Below are 22,186 nucleotides of genomic sequence, written 5' to 3'. Positions count from 1 at the left end.
CTAATGTCTTCTACATTCCAGAACATTTATATGCCTGGACTTGACATACATGTATCCACATTTAATTATGAATTAATGCACTATCCTATCTAATGATACCACTAGATTTAAGAAGAGGATTACACACCGACAAACTAACACACACACTCAGTCAAAAGAACAGGAAATAATTAGTTTATTTTTACATTTTGATGTTACTTGTAAAGATAAGTATCTTAGATCCTTTCATCAAACCTATATCTCTATTTTTGGGGAAACATGCTGAAAGAAGGTACGTAATTAATAATCAGTGTAAGAGATGAGTCCTTGAGAGAGGAAAAGCTTTGTCTAGCGTTGTCATTGTAAAGACACATCGATTAATGTTTTTTATTTTCACACCCACCCTCCTCTCCTCAATTTCAATTTCTGCTCGAGCCAAAGACTTAAATAAAGGGAAAGGGTATCTGTCACTTGTACCAAGCCTAAGAGAACAATTCCTCCGCTGTTTGTTTTGTTGTCTGCTGGTTATTGCAAAGTCATTTGATTTGGAGGCTGTGATCGATTATTGGCTTCATGTTCAACCTGTGGTTCTACTGCAAAACATCAAAAGGGTACAACTGTTATGAAATTAGCTCTGTCACAGCATGCGGTATTGCTGTTCATGCTAGAAATCCTAATTCAGTGGCTGTGATACATATCATCAACCAGACTACCTAATCCCTTTTCCAACATTTTTACTTTGATGCTATAAAGTGGCAAAGGCTGCACCGCATATAAATCGTCCTTCATAAATCATTAACCCTGTCTTAAGTCTAGAACACCCCTGAGAAATATGATTTTTCAAGCTCTTGTTTCAACTTGAGTGAAGTCATTTTGAATAGGGCAGATGACTATTTTGCCCAGGATTGTGCAATGAGATTTTCAAAATGTTTTTTAATGTGAAAAATAATAAAATGACTGACAAACAGGTACACTTGCAGCATGACAGCTCGGTTCTTCTCTCTGGCCTTTTTTCTTTCAGCTTGACCAGTTTGACTCAATCCTGAAAAAACTCACCATGTATTCAGCTCTTACTGGGAAACAAACTATCCTGAAGGGCAGATCATTGCAGGGGTCTGCAGCAGAAACATCCTCAGAAAAGAAACAACATAATCTTCGATCATTTTCGCTACATCAAAACTCCTGAAGCTTACATTCCCACCTGAGGTCCATTAGATCAAATCATGGTGTATGAAATCAGATCAAAGTCACAATATGCTTGACACAGCCTGTGGTTGGTGATCAGCTTTTTGTGAGCTTGTCAAGCAAAAAAACACAACAATGTCAAGGAGTTTATGGGGCATTTTAAGGATGTTAAAATACCATTTGTGTACCCATGATTTCAACAATGAAGTAACGCAAAAGAGAAAAGGGAACGCTTTTGGGAATAGCTGTGGCTGTTGGTTTAGAACTGAAAACTGGGAACATTACAATCAAAACTCATTGTGCTATTGGATTTGGAGCTGTAAAACAGACAAAAATCATGTTTGTCCAATACTTTTGTCTGTCTTTACAGCTCAGTCAGACCAGTTATTAGAGTATATGGCTACTTACTAGTTATCCAATCAGAAAGTGGGTTTTTATTTCCCAATTGCATATCATTAGTGTGATAGTCTCCCTGGTTTAAAGAGTTGAAGTCTGTCAATCAAGAAAATCAATCTTTTGTTGGTTCACAGTGTGCTAATTGTAAGACTTTTGAGACTTTATGATATTGAATGCTAACAATGCTTAAGTCATCTATCATGTGTGGGTCTTGAAAGATGAGAAAAATAATCAAAATCTGGGTTACTATATTGTAAGAACTATTTGCACAGGATTAGTAATACCTGGTGACCTCTAGTCATTTGTAATAATTGTGGAGGTTCGCTGTGATTTTAATCCTGTGCCAATCGGCCATGTTTGTCATTTGTGATGTAAAAGTTCCCCCACAAATGAGTTACTATGTTTTGCCAAACACTGAGGTCCTGTGATAATATTAGTCCCTTTCTGTATATACATGTATGTACGTATGTACACACACACACATTCTGCCTGGCACTGCACCCCAATACCCCACCCTTGGCAATCAGCGTTCAGTGTCAGTGCTCTCATTAGCCTATGATTGTGGCAGCAACAGGCAGCTGTTTAAGCACACAACCTGTACTCTTCCTCCCTATCACAAAATGGAAGACAAAACACAGTAGGTGACTTGCTTTTGAAAATTTGGAGCATAATTTAGCAACTATGCAGCCATATAGGGATCAATAAGAGGGATCACCTGCCCTGCAGAGGGTGGTGCAGTCAGCTGAATACACCATCCAATGTGAACTCTTAGGATCATAAAATACCTCCATCACCCCAACAACAGACTCATCTCTCTGTTGTGGTCAGGGAGACACTACCACTGCCTCAAGGCCAAAACAGAGAGGATGAGGAGGAGTTTCTTCCCTCAGGCTATCTGGGTCCTGAACCACTGACTTTCACATCCATAACTCACCACATATGATTTATAACACACATACCATACAATCCATCCCCCTGTTGTTTATTGCATATGTCATACCGTATATACATTGTACATTGTTGTTGTACATTGTACAATGTGTTTTAATTTTCTGAAACTCATTTTGTTTTCATTGTTTCACAGTTTCATATATCCCTGAAATGTACTGCTATATTGTTTCTTTTGTAAAATATTTCATTTTATTTGGATATTTTATATTTTATTTAGTTATTTTATTCTTTTTGTGAGTTGCTTTCTGGAGCCGGGCATGAATTTCACTGCAAGTTCTACTGTGTATGTGTGTATCCGTCAGCAGTTGTTGAAGACCAAAACAGAGCTAAAAGGAGATTAAGTGGAAAATGCATATTTTCCAAAATGGCGGACTTCCGGTTGGGCGGAACTAATAAAAGCAAAAAGGAAATATGTACGAAATGATGAGAGCAATGCATATACTAAATCTGGTGAAGATCAGAGCAACTATGTCCAAATTAAGGACTCCCATGCATTAGGAGGAGCCAGTTTACAGGTACGGGCCAAATTGCTGTACAGTCTCGCAAAGCTCCCAGGTGTTTAAGAGGGCGCCAATTTTTGTGATTTTTCGTATTTATTTGTATTCGTATACATTTTGACAAAAATGTATCCAAGGGCTAAACCCAATTAGGGGTGCTGTAGAACAACCATACTACTCCCAAGCCTAAATGTGCACTCAAATCAAAGAATTTACTATTTTGCAAATGGCTGCACATTTTTTTGAATTTTGGTGCATCCAAAAGTCGTGCGTTAGAGGGCACTATGGAGCCCTCTGGCAACACCCTAGCCAAATCACTTCAGAACTTGGCAATTTTCTCTAGGTTTGATGCGTGCAATTTTTTGTGAGTTTTTGTGCATTCTAACCCCCTAAAAAATGCAATGAAGGACTCTGAAAAATATGAAACCTCACAAAAACAATAGGTTCCTTTGCACTTTCGGTGCTAGGCGCCGTTGGGGCCTGAAAGTGCTCAGGCCCTACTTAACCACTGAATTAGAGGATTATTCTTCAGGTGGGGTGCTTAACACTCCCCGGTAATGTTGATGGCTTCTCCTTATTTTTAATATCATGATAAAAAAGTAAAAAAAGACATATAGTATGTATAGAAATAAGAAGGATGAAGAAAGGAAAATAATTGAGTACAGTCACTCAGGTACTGTATTTAGTACTTTGTAGTTTTGTTTTTTTGTCTGCCTTTATAGTATTCCTTTTCCGCACTTTTGGTTCAACCTTCTTCAACTTCAACGCAATGGATATTTTCAAAGAAATTAAACCATGAAAGCGCTATGTACGTGTGTACAAGCCTACTTGGGTCTGCTCAGTTCAGCCAGCCAGGAACGTGATAGTTGTGTATGTGAGCAAAGAGGTCAGTCATGATGCACTGCGAGTAAGGGCTGCCTGCAGATGGGGCAGGTGTTTTCATAGAGCCAGCGGTTAATGCAGTGGATGTAAAACTCGAGGGAGCAGGGCAGTAGTTCACAATGCTGTAAAATCATATGCTCTACTGCAATTGCAAAATACAAATGTAAACATTTCTGTAAGAGCCTCAGTCTAGTGAGACACTGAGGCTGTTCTAGTGAGTGGAATACAGTAAACTGTTTTTAGCATTTACACACCAAATTAAGTTCCACTGCTGTGCTAGTTCATTTCCATGTTCAGGATGCATATCCAGATCCGCAGAGAATCAAACTGCATTAATGTGCTTCGCTCAATTTCAACAGAACAACATTATGTTTTGCTTGATGCAATAAACATTGTGTTTGTTACCAGGGATGAGTACAGATACACAACACAACAGATTGTACTGAGTGTTACTGATCTAGTCGTGCTTCTCATCCAGTGAGTGGTGGGAGGGGCTCCAGCCCCCCTGCCCCATAAGGAGCAGATGGGCAAAGAAAATTAATGAGAAAAGGAGTGAGGGACTGCAGGTATGCCTGACTAGGCTGCTTACCTGCTGCCATCAACTGATTCTTAAGATCTGAAGGACTGCTTTATGATTTAAAATGTGTCCATCTTTGATCTAATATCAAATGTATTTAAATCTTTCCAATTGCAATAGTGAAAACAGGTTTCAGAACAAGGGACTTTATGGCCAGCGCATAAAATGAAGGTGAAATGTTGATGACTTCTACATGTTTCACCAAACACAAACGTTATAGTCTTGCCATACATCTGCTCTCAATGAACATTGATGTTTTGCTGTTACCCATACACAAAGTAACACATTTTTATTTAAATTGTCTGTTTACAGTAATGGACAAGAATAAAGACAGATGCATGCATCAATAGTGTGCATGTACAGTGTTCATCCTTGTTAAATAACTTTATCTGCAACAGTCCTAACCTCCAAATGCACATACAGTGTGGTTGATGTCAATGCCGATGCAATGACATTTTCCATAACTGCAACCTGTTAAACTGCAAGCTGCTTGTCACAAATATCTGAACACTTATATGTAGTAGTGAATTGACTACATGCAGACTAAGAGACTTTTAAACACTGCAGGTGTTGTAATAATAAGGTGTTGTGGTGGTGAATGTGCTAATCATTCCAACGAACAGTACTGCAACAACCACTGAGTTGCGTTCTTAAATGCATACACATTTGCCCACTCTTCCACTTCAGCTATTTAAAAACCATGCTGTTAAATTAAATGGAGTGTGCTTAACTATGTCACTCTTAAACTTTCTCCCTCAACTAATGCAAGCTGTGCACATACTGTAATTTCCCTTCCCTTTTAAAAGCCTGGTGCTTAAACACATGTATTGGCTTTTTCATCTATTATAACTCTGCCTCTTGCTTCATCTACCTTTTACCACATATTTTCCAAAGACCTTCCTTTATTATGTTAAGGTCTGGGAAGTGATAATCATCCCTGCTGCTGAATGCCAATTGAAATTATTTTAAAAAAAATCTAAAAGTGAAAAAGTGTGTGTCAATATGGTTACGGGTTTTATCAGGGAAAGTTAGGAGTCTGTATCACTACCAGGCAGTTGGTCATTGTTGTCAAAATTAGCAGAAGAACACAGTCAACAGTGTGATAATGCTTGCAGTGACAGTAGATACTACTTTCACAGTGAACACCGCACTGACATATTAGTTTTATAAGAGTGGCCAAAGTGTGGCCTGATGATGCCGATATCTGGTGGGAGTGGGAATGTACACAATGGATGTACTGCCAATTCGCCCATTAGCTATCAACATATGTTGATCAAAGACAAAAAACACACAAATGAGCAGAAACGATCCGATAATATTATAGATGTAGGAGTAAAATAGACAAAAGTCATAGAGAAGAATACATTTTTTTGTAAACCCAAAGCACAAAAAGACAGATGTTGCTGCCGCATTAGCTGTCTGTATTTCAGCACAGACGACTTTACGTGAAAACAAGAAATGTAAAGTCAATGATGACAAAGCAATACAAAGCATGTTCTTCTGGACCGTAAAGAGCAACAGAACAAGAAGTACGTACATGCTGTTGATACATGTACATGGCCTGACTGCTGTGTGGTCACCTGAAGAAGCCTCCTCTCTGTCACTCAGTGGATGCAGCTGAGATACAGCAAGGAGCAATCTTTTTTACTCTCTTCAAGGAAAAGCAGCACACATTTGTCCAAAAATCAACAGATTTATCACTAGGCTCTTTTTTTTTTAAATTGTTTTTGCTAAAGAGGCCTTAAAAGTTGCCACATGTAGTGACAAAGGTGCTTTTAAGTGTGCCACATTAGGAAACATGTAGTATAAGTGACTTTCAACATTGTTGTTGCTGCTAGTTATGCATCTGTTTAAGAATATGTGACCTGTTCTGTAAGGCAACTTAACTAAGTCATGTGATAGTTTAGACCATGGTTCCCAATGCTTTTTAAACTACAGCATCCCCTCATAGCAATATTACATTCTGCAGTTTATTTATTTGAACAATTGACATTACCTAAAACATTGATGTAAAAATACATATTATATATTTTTACTGACATTACTTTTAGGTGAAATAATGTAGGCCTAATCTCCATTACTACAAAAAGAAAAGGAAGCAGTGTTAGGCTATGTTGCTGTGCAAATTTGCAGATAAATATTGGACTAAAACGATGAATAAAAAACGTTGTAAGCCATGTGTTCCTTTTGTTTGTTTAAACAAAAAAAAAGAATTACATTTGAGGTTTTGTGGGACAAAAGAAACAGTCCTTGGCATCGTGCATTGATTCGGTTTTTAATCTAGCTTTCCCCTCATAAAGCCTGGTTTGAACTACAATTTGATTGACTTAACAAATCCATGTCCATCATCAAGACAACTGTTTTAAGCTCAAGAATAAAAACACAATTTTTTGTGTACAATTATTTTAATATCAGAGGTTGTGTACTGTATAAATGACCACAAGCTACTAAATCTTTGGCATGCATTCCTTCTTCGTACTCTAATGCTTGGCACTTATCCTTGCTACTGCACTCTCTCCGCCTGCATTAACATTTAGATTTATGTGATCTTAGGATGTTTCTCTCAATGGGTTCATGTTCATTCAAATGTTCTGTATATAAGGCTGCGCCAGAGGCTCTGTGAGCTCAGAGACACTCTCTGTCAAACCTTATTTATATAGAAATATGTGTCAGTAGTATTTTAGGGGCAGAGCCACACCTCCAAGTTCAAAACCATTGTTGCATTGAATGGATAAAACCATGATGTGAGTGTTTATGAAAGAAAATTATTGAAGTAAAGGTCTTGTCCTTATTTCCCATTTTGGCATGATGTCAAATCCCGCCTGTTTTGAGACATCTAAGACCTCTAAGATGTCTGGAAAAGGACAGTGAAGCCCTTTAGGCATCTTGTACAATCAATACACTTTTCAGCTCTTTGGTGTGTGACATTTACAGATCAGTGGAGCCACAAAATAGAAAGCCATAGAGTTCAGCTTATGCTGTTATCCACTCTCTGCTCTCATAAGTGATCTTCCTTATTACTTCCAATAAGTCACTGACACCCTATCTTAATTTTAATTTTTTTCTTGAGGCACCAATGCAGTAAAAAGAGGAATCAGACAAAATAAAGCCTTGTAACAGCAAGAAGCCTGAGAAAGGCGGGTTTGTAGCCTTGGGTGGAGCACAGCACATGCAGGCAGTCAAGCCGTCTGCATGTAGCCAGCTGTCGCACGCTCCCTCTTAATCTGTTTGCAGGCTCATTTGTCAACTAGCTGCTGTAGATTTGGGTTTTTGCAAATAGAGTCATTGCTGTGAAGGTTCAACTTAAATGTGTGGCCTAGGGGAAGCCCCGAAGATAGATGGGAGTACAACTTTTGATTCCATTTGTGAAAATGCTAGTGAGATGGCAGTGGTAGAAAGCAACAAAGGACATTTATTCAACTACTGCACATACATACTAATTTGAGCCAATTGTCTTGAGTATTCCTGCCACTACATGTATATACTTGTTCGCCATACAGAGCCACCTTGAAGTTTAGAATGTATCAGTATAGAACAGAGTTATTTGAAATCAACCTCAATGTGTGTCCTCATTGGGATGGTTGTTGACTGTAATCAACCAGATGAGGGCAGTGTATCACAGCTCTGCTGCACAGCCTTGAAGCTGTGTGTTACTCCAGCACATTCTGTAGGCCTACACTGAAGAAAGCCAGCCTGTGGTGAATGCTGGAAACAGATCTAAAAAAAAATCATAATTTTGAGTTATTACTGACATCAGGAAGAAGAGTGATACGCCAGGTGCTGACGTTTTTATATCTGCTGGCTGTTAAAGACTGGATGTGGTTGCTAGTGTATTATACACTCCTTTTCTTCTTCCTCTCTCTCATTCTCCCTCCCTCTCTGTCTCTGTCTCTCTCTCTCTCCCCCCCTTCTCCCCCTCACCAACTGTTTCTGGGATATGTTAATTGTCTTACTTCTTCTATGCACATATGTTTTGTTGTCTTGTATTGCCTGCCAAATGACTACCAAATGTCTGCAGAAGTAGACGCACAAACAGATTTTCAACAAATGAGTGTTTCCTACACTTTAGCACATGAGGTTTGTCGGTTTTAAACACATTGCTGCCTGAGTAGCAGCTCCTTTGTAAAAACCTTTTTATTCCATCATTGTTTTATGTAAGCAGATATGTGCACATATACCTAACAGACAAGTAATTGAAGGCATATTGAGCTTCTCGACTCCGGTCTATGCAATGCTGCATTGATGAATAAATAATGGAACGTCCTTTCAAGTGCATCTTTGAACAGTGCTGAAGTTTTTAACCCAATGAAACCTGGAGACAGCTACCATCTCCCAGACTGTAAACCTCTTATTCTCGCTGTATTGGCCCTCCGCCTTTCTCTTTCAATGCTCCTACTCCCTATTTCTCTGGCATAATGACCCCCCACTGGGGTCTTCTTTCATCAGGGTGAAGTATCAGTGAGACGCAGATACAAATGTCTCTCATACACATGCGCAAACGTACATAGAAGCATGCAAGCATGTAGCAGACACTGCCCTTTTGTTGCTTTGAGGGCCATTTTTTGTAAATGACACACCAAACACAGCTGCACCCTCCAAAACCCATTCATCTGTGTCTTAATGAGCACATTTGTTACATTAGGAAGTGATATGTGGGACTAAAAGGGTTAAAAATTTGGGTCTAATTCTGGCAGCATCTATGAAAAACAGCTGAACTGTGTTGCATAAACGATGACAATGATAAGTGGCAGCCATTCAGATGAGGGGGTGAATCATATATCATTGTTGCATACAGCTTGAGCTTCAACCTGGCCTCCCAATTCTCCATCCCAAATCCTATCACAGCCATGAGTGGTGATCTCGCAACTTCGAGGAGAAAGGCACTGAATGAAACTGTATGATATACGGCTCTATTCCCTCAATGTCCTCACATCGTTACAGAAATATTGCCATGAAAACACATTTGTCAAAAGCATCAACTCAATGTTCTGCTCTGACATAATAAAAGCCATTACTTTTCTGTGAAGAGCTATTAAACATTCTTCAAATAAATATTTCCTTATTTTCTTTAAAAAAAAGGAAGACACGGTGGAACACACGTTTTGACACATGAAAGCCTTTCCAGTGATCTAATAATGGATATTTTTGATAATTTTGAAGATCAAGTTTTTGGATTGTTCTTATTCAGACAATACATGTTTACTTTTCTGTTTATCCTGCGGAAGGATTTGGGGCCATCATGAGCAGATTGTCGTCAGTAGTCTGGAAGGAAATATGATGAATGATTTGGGGATCAGACTTATAGCTCTATTACAGAGCTAGGTAAAAGAGCTGTATAAATGCTACTGCCTCTGCCTCTGCCTGAAGCTTTCTGCAATTGGATCTAAAATTGCAAAATGTGGTATTTTTCGGAAGCTCTTCTGGCTACTGATGTTTTGTGGTATTTTAGAATGTTAATGTGTTAACTTCTTTGAAGTTTCACTTAGTTTGAGATTGTTCTTTTTAAGCTATTTTGTTGTTGGCATTTTTAGACCTTCATTATGGCAGGACAACATAGGCATGAAAGGGGAGAGAGAAGGGAATGACATGCAGCAAAGGGCAGAACCTGTATATGTATACACTGTATATATAATACGTTCATTTCCAATGTCTTATGCTTTTTCTTATGTCTCATGCTGAACCTTGTTGTTGATCCTATTTTGGCTAGCACTCCTATTGAGATTTTTCAATCTCAAATTGAGATTTTTCAATCTCAATAGGATTTCCTGGTTAAATAAAGGTTTAATAACATTTTTTAAAAAGCCTGAAAGTGTTCGGCATTAAATAAGTAAAACATTACGAAATAAATAAACATAGCCTATTAATAATAGACCTGTATGAAGTAAGTAAAACAAATACATCATAGACTAGTTTAATAAAATTTAAAAATTAATTATCATGAACTAACTGTAATGTTAGTTATTTTCATATTTACAGTGTTATTGAAGTTACCAAAGGTCTGTTTTTATTGTCACCTTTCAGGACAGCGGTGTTGTCATCATGAATAACCGCCCCCCTAACCTTTCAGCCAATCACATGAGTCCTCAGCCTCCCAGCGGGCTAACCTAACGTTAGCTAGTCCAATTTAGCTATTAACTACGACCAAAGAAAGATCATTCTCGAAGTGGAAGAACTAAATTGGGGAACGAGGGAGTGGTTTTGGATAACCTCCGTGTGTTTGCTCTTCGAAGAGTTATGTGTCTTTCTCTGAGAACATATTTGGAATCAAAATGCCGCAAAGGTAAACCATGCATTAACAAGCTAACACTAACGTTAGCTAAATAGCTGTTGCCGCTTTCACTTGCTCTTCCTTTAATGCTGAGTTTAAATACAAGCTCACAAGCCAACCAAGCTAACGTTGTTAGTTGGCTAGCTTGCTAGGTAACACGTGTAGCGTTGTGCAGCTAAATAAAAGAAAGAGGCCTCCGTATTTAATTATAGCAGCATGTTGTTCTATAGTTATGGCTAGCGTTACATTTTGGTAGCAGTTGGTCAGGCTGCAAAACTGATTGACTGAAAAGTTGTGACAAGTCCACTGTCAAGAAAAGTGGCATGGAAAAAAAGCCATTATGATTTTTATATTTTTATATGATTTATAATGATTTTAAAATGTCACAATAATTAATTTTGAAAATAATTAATTCATTGAGATTTAGTAATTAATTAGATAATGTCAACTAATTTCTTCATTTATACATTTTCCTGTATTTGTAACATTCATTTTAGAATGTCTTATTTATGTTTTTCAATATTGTACATTTAAGTTTAAACATTGCTGGCTACATTAAAAAAGTAGCCATAACAAACAAGAGAATAATTACTTTGAACCTTTTAACTCTTAAATTAGCCTACAGCCTGAACTTTGGCTGAGTGTCGTCAGTGATAGACTTGGCTCTTGTTAATCAGGGATTACAAGACGTCTTCAAGGGTATTAGTTCTTGCAGCCTAAACCCTCTTGTGTGATTATTTATTTATTGATTATCGTCATTGCTGTCTTTCTGATTTAGGCCTACGCACTGGAGATGAATTTCTGCTAGTTATCAGTATGTGTTGTTCATTGTTTATCAATCTCAGATCCCCTTTAGCCAGTCAACCTGGGCTCCTCAAGAACCAGTTCATACACTGACCATCAATAAAACCGTCTCTGGGCCGTGTACAGTAAGAACCACATATCCTTTTTTGTATGAGTGGAGTGGAGTGAGTGGACCTTCCACCTCTTTGCAATACATTAAAACTGGACGACTACGGTCTTAAAAGGGACTCCCTTGGTTTGGGACCAGTATGAAAATACAATGGTACAAACACTAACTCTTCACCTCACAACCAACCCTCTCTCTCTCTCTCGCGCGCGCGCTCTCTCTCGCTCTCTCTCGCTCTCTCTCGCTCTCGTGCTTGAGCGTAGAAGTCGGACGCGCTCCAGTGCGCACCACAGTGTCTCTTCACGTGACACCGTCCGGACTGTTGCTGCGCCCGGAGCACCTGCAGGCGCGGAGAAAGGAGGACAAAACAAGGGACGAAGAAGTGCGCAAGGGACATTTGAGAGCGGAGGAAGGAGAAGGGGCTGGGCCGACGGAAGGAGAGCACCATGGCCTCAAAGGAGACGACAACAACGGCGGGCTTCGTTAACGTCAGCAGAGAAATCACAGGTGAGCACGAACAAGAGTTATTCGGACAAAGTATGTTTTAACCCCTTATTTAAAAAGTGAGAGAGGAAGGAGGAGGGCGCGTGGGGTTAGTTTTTTTTATCTTTTCCCAGCTCCTCTTAATCTGCTTTCCATTGCGTTTGAATTAAAATGAGTTATTACCGCAGGCAAGTGCAGGAAATTCCTCCCAAGGCAAAACAAGAGTTAATGGCGGTTAAAGCTTGTGTAGATTGTAATCCCATCGATCTCGGAGCAGGAGTGTTCTCCTTTACAATTAATTTAGCTTTGGCTGAAGATCTGCCGTGACATTAATCACGCACAGGGGTCCTGTATTGCTGTCAGTTAGGTTAGTGTGGTAGTAAGAGTTTCCGTGCACGTGTTAGCGTCGCTGCATTCATGTGCATTCATGGGGAGTTTTCATCTATTTCTTTTCATAATGCCTGTGCGCGCGTGGGAGTTATTGTGCCTGGGAGTGCTTTGCGTGCAGCAGGAAGCATGGGTTCATACACACACACACACACACACACACACACACACACACACACACACACTCAACATGTTTAGATGGTGTTGTTAAAGAAGGTGTGTCTCTCACTGCTAATTATCCAGACATGGCGGGTTAAATCCTGCTGTTGACCAGCTCATCCTGGTCAAGCCCTGTCTGTCTGGCCTGGTGATAAGAGCCAGGCGCCTTTAGGCCATCAACACACCTGCCAGTGGAGGACAAGATGAGAAGGGGGGAGGTCAGGGGGTTCATGATAAGTGGGTGAGTGAGCAGATCCATCAAACTGTCAAAAAGGCAGTGGGGATATGAAAAGGAATTGAAGTGGTAGGGGAGGCTGATCCATCCTGGTTTTTCTCCCCCCCCCCCCCCCCCCCCCCCCCCCCCCCCCCCCCCCCCCCCTCCTGCCCTTCTTAGCCCTTTGGGAACAGATGCCGGGGTCACACCAGCTGGCCTTGGGGGCACCGCAGCGTGTGTTAAAAGGTTTTAGCGAATGGTTCTTCCCCAGCTTAATGTCAATAACTCTTTGTTTGTCTTCGACTGATCCTTCCTTCGATCTGCCGGTGTGATTTCCCCCTCCCCACCCCACTCCATCACTGCCTCGTCCTCCCTGTATCCGCTGTTGCTCACCCAAGTGTGGGAGCCAACTTCATGGTTGTGGCTGCATGTGGAAAGTGAGTTGGGAGATTGTGACACAATTGAGCATCGCAACACAGGGTGCCGTGCTATATCTCCATATGGTGGGCTCATATTTAGCATCGGTGGCTCGTCTGGAATGTGGAAGGTGAATATGTGCAGGCATATGCGAGTGTTTGCAGTCTGAAGATATAGGTTGACACTATGTTTGTGAATAGCAGGTTGTATTATTGAGGTTATTGTGGGGGAGACGTAAATGGAGAAGGCCTCTGGTGCGGTTCAGTTAGCTTCGGCAGGGCCATGTGGTGTGGTGGAGTAGAGGCCCCTAAAGATTGCAGCTCTGGATTGTGTGGTCAGTTCCACTGAAATGAGCCAGGCTGCTTCTTTCTTTCTCTGAGGCTAAAAATAGCCCAGTTATAAGTTTTCTTCAGCTTGTGCGTGTGCGTGCCTGTTTGCTCGTCTCGGTGACTGTTTTCCCCTTTGTGGCTGTCTTTAAAGAAATAATCCACCAGTATAAACCTAAGCTGAAGATCAATAACAAAACAGGCCAATCGCATCAACAGCTTTAACATGGGGATTTTACTGAGATATGGGTACATTTTTCTGATACATAGCTACATTTTCAAATACTGTGTAACTGTGTAACTCATATGGATGGAAGATTTCAAACACATCCTCTCAGATAACAATCACAGCTTAATTTCAATATGACCATGTCCAAAATGTGTCAAAATCCACTCTTAATTCTTTGATGTCTAGTTACTTTAATATCAGATGTCACTGTAATCACACAATGTACAGGTGCTTGACCAATTAAATGAACCCCACAAAAGAAAAGTCACAGAATTTATTTTAATAAAGTTACTTGTTCACACGATACAGTAACGTGGGCTATTTGTTTTAGCTGGATACACACGTATTGTTTTGTGGACTTTGTCCACAGCAAACCTCTCCAATTCGTCCCATAATGTCCCAGTTAGAAAGTAAATGCCGGAAACATATTCCTTGTAGATACTTACAATAATTTCCCTGGAGAACCAAGCAGCACTGCCTTGTTGCTAAATCCACATTTTCTTCCAAACTCGCCATTTTAAGCGTGACTTGAAGGTTGTGAAGCGAACAGAGTTTGGGAACAGCAACACACAGAGGGCAGAAAGTGATGGACATCCGGCACTTGAGGTACGCAATTACCCTCAAAATGTACTTCTGTTGAGCCACACTACCCCAGAACTAAATTTGGATCCTAATCCCTGCGTTCGAAACGCAATGAGTTCCTCATAGGCTTTTCTTGTTTTGGGGGAAAGCTTCTGCCGTCAAAACTCGGCTATAGATGCATATATACATTATACACCGAAGTATGACTAAGAGACATCAGATACATTCACACATACCTATACACATAGCACCTACACACATCATAGTTAGCTGTGAATTTTGTTCAGTTGTGCTATGGCAAAAAGAACAAATCTCCTGCCATAACTTGAAACTTCAAGAAAAAAAATGATAAATGTACTGAAATTTCCCTGTGATCTTGCATATATTGGGAAAAACCACGAGAAACCTTCCAATATGATCACTGAACACAAAAGTGGCGTTTGTAATCAAATTGCACTAAGTCCAGTAGCTGTTCCACTTTTCGATGTTGCCCAACACAACATATGATAGCAGGTGACATTAACACTCTGAGGAGAGAACTATTTTGAAAATACACTGGGTACTCTCACACCATTAGGTCTGAAGGAGGATTTTAGTATCGGACCATTTCTGTGTTGTTGGTATGTAAAGGGAAACATGGAGACTCTATGTACTGTTATTATGGTGATGTTGGTTTGAGTTACTAACTGGGATTGTTAGTGTGGTCTTTTTCATTTTGTACTTGGTTGACTCTAGATGTACAGAATGCTGTTCACCTCCTTTGATAATACCCGTTGCCTTGATGGTGAAGTTTTCTGTCCGTGTATGTTTTAAGGACATCCTGTTTTAAATTTAGAGGCGCCTCTATCTAGATCTAGCTACAGAGGTTTGCTCTGTAGACGGTAAGCTCCCATCTTTCCAGTTGTACCCACCCAGATCTTTTTCATTCTCCAACTTGTAGTCTTCAACCCTAACTGATGCTGCCTCAAGTGTCACAAAAGCACTAAAGGCTTTATACAACTTTTTCACATATGCAGCAGTACTCCCTGACACCTGTAAACAGACTTTGATGTGTAAAATCAGTTCCCCTTTAAGTATATGGGACTCCACTACAGAGATGATTTTCTTGGTTGACAAAACGGTCTCAACTCAAGGGCCGCTTACTTGCTGTTGACAAGGTCAGCAACTAACAATTATTTTCATGAATTCTTAGTTATTGCCTAAGGAAATAGTGAAAAATACAATTTTCAAGATCCCAAAAGGATGTCTTCATGTTGCTGTTTTTATCCAAAAATATTAAGTTTACAATCATGTAAGGCTGAAAAAAACAGCTTATATTTTTGTGTGAGAAGCTGGTGCCAGTGTATTTTGCTTAAAACAATTCTTAAATGATTAATCAACTATCAGAAAAGGTGCAGATAAAAATGTCTATTCTTCTTGTCACTTTAGGACTCATATTCCATGTTGGCTTAAATCAATGGTCCCCAAACCGGAGGTGTCATCAGCTAAATATAAATAAAAAATGCATGTTTCTGCTGCACTGCTAATAAACCATGGACAAGTTTGTGAAAGGACTGCCAGGTTAACGTTAACCGTGTCAGTCACACCAAACAACACCACAACGACTCAAACAAAGCAAGAAAAGACATAGTGGTTAGCACAAATCATCTAAGAAGCCGATGGAAAATTTCCCAGTTGAAATGCATTGTTCCTCTTTATCTCTTCGCGGGAAAACCGCTGATTGTTGCGTATTGTACAGTTTCACGGTATATGATGGTATTTTCTTTCCATGCATAATCAGGTGTTCACAGCCTTTTCTACTGGTTGAGAGAGGAATTACTGCAGTAAATTCAGGATGGTCTATTTTACTGTAGTAGTAAGTTTGCATGACCCCAGAAAATGATGCTGTTTTACAAAGAAGAGCCACTCAAGATTCTAATGAAGTGAAGAATCAGAATGCAAAGACAATTGCAGTCAAAATACAGAACTTTTACTGTGCAAATTTCACTAACATGTTTTTCTATAACTATAAAAAAAAAAACGTTTCTCCACTCATTTATTCAGTTTTTTTTTTCTTTTCATTTATCATGTGCTGTATATTTGAATTTATGGACTAATTCCCCCTTTTACAGTGTTTCTGAGTGCATCTCGGGACAGCGCCTTTCATTTTGTTATGTGTTTACATTATGTAATTGGCTCTCCTTTTTTACCACTTTTCCTCTGCTCTTCTCTCCAGAGAGCATCAGGAAGGTGCTGGACAAGCAGGTCATTAAGTTTGTGCGAGCCATAAAGCAGGACACCAGGAGCGGCAAAACAGAGGACAGGATCTTGGTGAGAGATGCCAACACATTCACACCCATTATTTCTCCCCCCCCAACACCAGGTCACCTGAAAGAGAGATATTCATTGTTAAAGTGAAAGAGCCTTTATGTGTGTGGTGTTGAATATGGAACAGCATGGCACAGGCTCCTTCCAGACAAAATGGAAATCAATGGAAGTTAATTGCGACAAATTGAAACGGCCATAAGAAGTCACAGATTACACGTGCTGAGATGCACAACAGACGGGTTGAAAATCAGGCTTAAGACAGAATCAGAGCAAAGTGGACATTGCCTACTGAGTCCATCCTCAGAGTTTATTAGATGTGGCAGGGTGGCCTTAATGCCCCCCGGGGGGGGGGGTGTGTGTGTATGTGTGTGTTGGAGTACACACAAGGGCATGATTTATTGTGGGGTTATTTTTCTGAAGAAGAAGCTTGTGTGAGTGCATGCCAGAGGGTGTGTGGGCAGCCCGTTATGTGTTCAAGGAGCTTGTGTGAGCCAAGGCCACCTCTGTTATTGAGAAATTGTCAATTAGTCAACCACATTACTGACTGATCAGTTACACACACAGTTGCAATGCGACAGAGCAAGCTTAATTCCTCTCACTGAAGACAATAAAAAACACAAGCTGATAAGTTTATCAAAACTATTAATCAGTTCTTCTGTGTCCATGTCTGCTATTATTTCTCTTCTCCATCTATCTCCATCCTTACACACCGTTCCTCTATTTTTGTCATGTCCTCTTTGTTTCCTCTCTCCCTCCCTCCTTATCTGTCCATCTCGGTTATTCTCCTTCTCGTCATCACCCCCCTCCTCCCCCTCCCACAACCACGCCAGTCGCCTATCTCTCTCCCCTCCTCTTTATGCCCTTCCCTCCATCTTTACTCAAACCTGTAAAAGGGTATCAAGCTTCTCTTTCCATCAGAAGCAATTCAATTAGGTCTCTGCCGTACAAGAGTTTTTTTACAATCAAAATGGGCCTTGGCTGCTGCTGCTGCCGCCACTGCTCCAAATTCTTTCAAGGGAAGGGAGGCAAGGGAGGGAGATGGATATAAGCATTCATTCCAGCTCGTTGTCAAGGTCTCCCCCTTTAAAAATCTTTTCCCTCTAATGGTAAATCTGTTTGGATATTTGAAGGGTGATCCGATGAGGGAGTTTGTAAATAGTTTGTTTCAGTCTCTGGGTATTGTGCACAAAAGATTCAGTTATGTGTCCAAATGTCATACATGATAGTTAGAGAAAGTGGACTATTTTAGGATTGCTTTCTAATCATGAAAATTAATTTTCTATGCGTGGTTGCTCAGACGAGGCCGTCTTTTAGCTTTGTCCTCTCTTTCATGCGCATCCTTTCTTTGCAGTTGGAGTAGATTTAACAGGATCATCTGCTTTCAGCTTGATTCCTCTGGTTTGTGTACAGAAGGAGGTTTACAATGTTTGAGTACATATTGACTGTATACAAGTCTTTGTCCTAGATCTTGCTCTTTCTTTTTACCTCCTTTTCCCTCAGGAGACTGCTGGTGTCCAGCTGTCTGTGTGCGTTGACTGTACCAGCCCTCACACTGCCACAAACACATACACACAGCCACACACCCTCCACTCATCTCAGACAGACACAGGGAGGGCTCAGCGTGACGTCCAAGCGGCACCCAGGGCAATGCATTGGGGAGCATCAACATTCATGTTTCCATCACGGGGCGCACACACACACACACACACACGCACGCCCATGCACGCACGTGTGTGTTTACAGTTTGACATGTGCAGGAGGCATCTATGCAGACACACATGGTTCAGTGCATCAAAAGTTGCCTGCATACACACTCTTACGGCCATTATTAGATCGCCCTATTTGGATATTAGGGGCAACTCAGAAAACAAAGCATCTTCAAAGGCAGAGACACGGAGGGAGGTTGGGGGGAGGATTGGATGGTTGTGTTGGAAGAGAAGGGGTGGGGCAAACCACAAGCGCAAAGGGAATGGAGGGGGAAGGAAATATCTGATGTGTTGTGATGCCCCAGTTGCCTATTTGGTTCTTCCGCCACTTACCCTGGTCGTCGCTTTGTTTTATCCTCTGGTGACTCTGTGGTTCCAATGCTCCCACCTAATAATGGGCCTATTACTGGCTGAGACTTCCCCTGCTAGACAGTCCCGAGGACACTCAGGCACTTCAGTCACTTATTCCCACTTAAGTTACGCAGAGGTCCGACTCGTGAGACTGTGGTAGGACCAGGGTTTGAGGTCAAGTTAGTGGTGCAGCATTTAAAGACTTGGTTGTGGTTGCATGTGGTTGGAATCAAAAGCAACACACCTTTGACGATTTGTGTGTGTTGTGTTAGATCGTAGCAGTTTCACGCTATTCCTCGCTTGCCTCACACATGAGGCGGTAGGCTACTAATCTACAGTGGAAAAAGGAGGAAGAGGCACCGCGGTCGAGTCGAGCAGGTACCATGGAATGGAAAAACTCCATTAAAGGGTTAATATAACTACTTATAGAATAGTACTTTCTGTTTTTTTTTTAGAATACTTTTTCTTTCTTGCATTTTCTTGCAAGTTCTCTGTACTTTGTAGATTGCGTGGAAAGCTGACCCTCCTATGTTGCTTTTTTATGTTTTTTCTTATCTGAATTTAGAGTCTAAAGAATTGACAGACTGTGTGAGGCCACCTGGGACAAAACTTGTTTTTTTGTGATAAATACTATAAATAAAAACAATTATACTTTAAATTTGTTGCAGTTTGCAGTCTTTACCACTGCCGAATGTGAATGCATGTACTGACTATCTGAGCGTTTTGGGAGTAAATAAAAGTAGTGCCTTTGGTTCCAGAATCTGCCTCGTGTTTGTCGGCCATCGCCTTCATCAACGTCTTTGAGAGTTCTTATTTCCTTATGTTTTAAACTCGACTTCATGAATGTAATTTTCCTTAACTGAGTGGTCTTTGCTTGTTATAGGAATATCGTTGCCTTTTGATTTTTTTTTCCATCTTCCTTTTGTTTTTAAGCCTCTGTTGTTGTTTTTTACTCCTTGGGATTTTTTATTTAAACCTCAACTGCATGATGTGTGTTTTCAATCTTGCCGATGTGCATCTTTTTTATTATTGAATTCTATTGCTCTTTGGTATTGTTAAATTCCTTCTGTTCTTCAGTGCTTTGTCCACTGTAAACCCCATCACTGACTTGTGCTTAACTGATTTATCCAGACCCTAAGGTAATTATGGAATGGTAAATCCAAGTCTGTGAATTTAGAAGTCTCGTATTAGACCACTGGCATTAAAGTGGCACTCCAATGATGATGATCAAATTCCATTACTTATCATAAGGGGTACTACTCAGCCCCGTAAAAACGATTGTGTAGTGTCTACTGTGACTCTGGGAGGAACTCCTTAATGTTTGAAAAATAACCCAGATGATGTTGTCATGGTAATCTTAGTTTGGGCTTGGAGACTTCAGAGGTAATGGCAATCTGCTTAACGAACAGAGGCGTACAGTTTTACCGGGCAGAGATGGTTGAATGAAGGAACACCGTTGTTTGCATTATGGGAAACGTAAGATCCAAGGAGATATAGTTTTGAGCTTTACCCATACTAGGGACTAAATGTCACACAGGATATGACCTGATTTGTGGGGGTTTTCTGATTAGTTTTCGTATTTATAAATATTTGCAGACAGATGAATAGCCCGAAATGTAAAATCCCATGGAATATGCAGTTATCAAATTTTCATGGACAAAATTCCCAATCACGAAATAGCCTGGGAGATTTGCAAATGCCCCTTTTTTCTTCTTTTCTTTTGACAGTAATGACAGGAGATGTGTTTTCACCTAAGGTTGCACTCCAGATTCAAACCCAGGATTTGTCTACTCTACATGGTTCATGTCTTAGATAACGTAAGTCTGCAGGACAGTAGATGATAACTGAACAAAAGTTAGACACACTTTTGAACTACCTTGCACAAGTTCACTGAATTACATGATCAGCTTGTTTCTAAATGGTGTTACTGGGCCTTCATTTTGACTCCGAGCTTTGGACTGTTAAAGAAAGCTGGGTGAAAGAACTAAAGTACAGACAGCTATACTGGCAGCAGAAACTTTTGTCCTTCAGTCTCTCAACAACACTTCAATTTTTTTGTGTAATGGCAAACATTACCACTGCATCATCCATGATTTCATGGCTTTTCCCTGTGAGATGCTAAGCGAGGAGTCATTTTCTCTGCAAGTGTCTGGTATTTACCTTCTGACTGCGTGGCGAGTGCTCTGTGCTGTAATTAGGACTGTGCTTTCTTTTGATTATCATAACCCATGTCGGTAGCCTATGGCAGAGAGGCTATGAAGTATGACTGCTGACCTTCTCTCTTCCCCCATGAGAAGAGCGAGAGAGAGAGTGTGAATAAAAGTATGTATTGTCAGGGTGGACAGGCACCTCAAAGTATCTTTGACTCTTTTATCTCTCTCTCCTATTCATTTTCTTTCTCCTTTGCTACCTCTCTTGCATTGTTCTGATACTCTTGCATCCATCCCTCCTCTTTTTCCGTCTCTACTCATCCATTTGGCCTCTCCCACACATTGCTTGTCTCTATTTCATCCCAGTTTTTCACATTTGCTCATTTTTTATTCCCCCCCTACCCTTTCTTTCCTCTCAGCCCATTCTCCCAATCCTGGCCACTCTTCAGCCCCTACGTCTCCTCTTATACACTTTTATACCCCTTCTTCCAACTATAGCACAACCTCACAACCCATTCCCATTATCTCTCTTTTTTCCCGTCTATTTTATTATTTTAAGAGGTCTTTTGGGTTTCAGACCGCTCTCCTTGCAATCTCTTTGATTTAGACACATTTGACTGGTTGTTTTTTTATGAGCGAATCTGGAACAAGATGTGATTTTGAGCTTTGCATTTCTTTCCTCAATTTTCTCTCTCTCTCTCTCTCTCTCTCTCTCTCTCTCTCTCTCTTTTTTTTTCTTTCAACCACTCTAAAGTCCACTTATGTAGCAGGACCTGGGGCATCTGTGCTTTCAAACCCCCTGTAAGCTGACAGATTGACTGATGGCAGGGTTGTGTTCTTGTGATGCTGAGTTCACTTGAGTGATGGTAGCGGACTGAGGGTGTGTGTGTGTGTGTGTGTGAGAGAGAGACAGGCTAGTGTAGTCCAAAGCCAGCTTAGCAAGCTATTGTGCATCATTATAAGTGCATGATAGTCCTGTGTGTGTGTGTCTGTGCGAGCCAGAAATACCGCAGGCGGCCAAATCTGGCACTGATCCTCAGCTTGTTCCCTCAGAGGCAGCGCTGCATGCAACACACACGACCCAGAGACACACTTTGATTTGCACCATCTCTTTTGAAGTGCAAGACCCAGAGCCTGACAGCTTATGATTAATATAAGCCCGCCTTCTCAGCTGCGTGTGCATGCAAACACACACATCCAGAAAGGAATAGTTGTTTTCGTGCACGTACT

General features: G+C 40.6%; 1 protein-coding gene across 6 annotated transcripts in view; it reads left to right on the top strand.

The window, feature by feature from the left end:
• The first annotated feature begins 10,527 nt into the window (after positions 1 to 10,527).
• Positions 10,528 to 22,186, top strand: part of carmil3 (capping protein regulator and myosin 1 linker 3) — a 96,609-nt gene continuing 84,950 nt past the window's right edge. For all 6 annotated transcript variants that reach the window (XR_004658647.1, XM_034886749.1, XM_034886748.1 and 3 more), the window contains exons 1-4: positions 10,528 to 10,747; positions 11,581 to 11,664; positions 11,909 to 12,152; positions 16,658 to 16,752. Coding sequence is in view for 5 of the 6 variants with exons in the window: in XM_034886749.1 (XP_034742640.1) it covers positions 12,092 to 12,152; positions 16,658 to 16,752 (156 nt within the window). In the remaining variant the exon portion in view is untranslated. The remainder of the gene's footprint in view (positions 10,748 to 11,580; positions 11,665 to 11,908; positions 12,153 to 16,657; positions 16,753 to 22,186) is intronic.

This window comes from Etheostoma cragini, chromosome 12 (assembly GCF_013103735.1).
Source record: "Etheostoma cragini isolate CJK2018 chromosome 12, CSU_Ecrag_1.0, whole genome shotgun sequence".
NCBI lineage: Eukaryota > Metazoa > Chordata > Actinopteri > Perciformes > Percidae > Etheostoma > Etheostoma cragini.
This window is presented reverse-complemented; position numbering and strand designations above follow the sequence as displayed.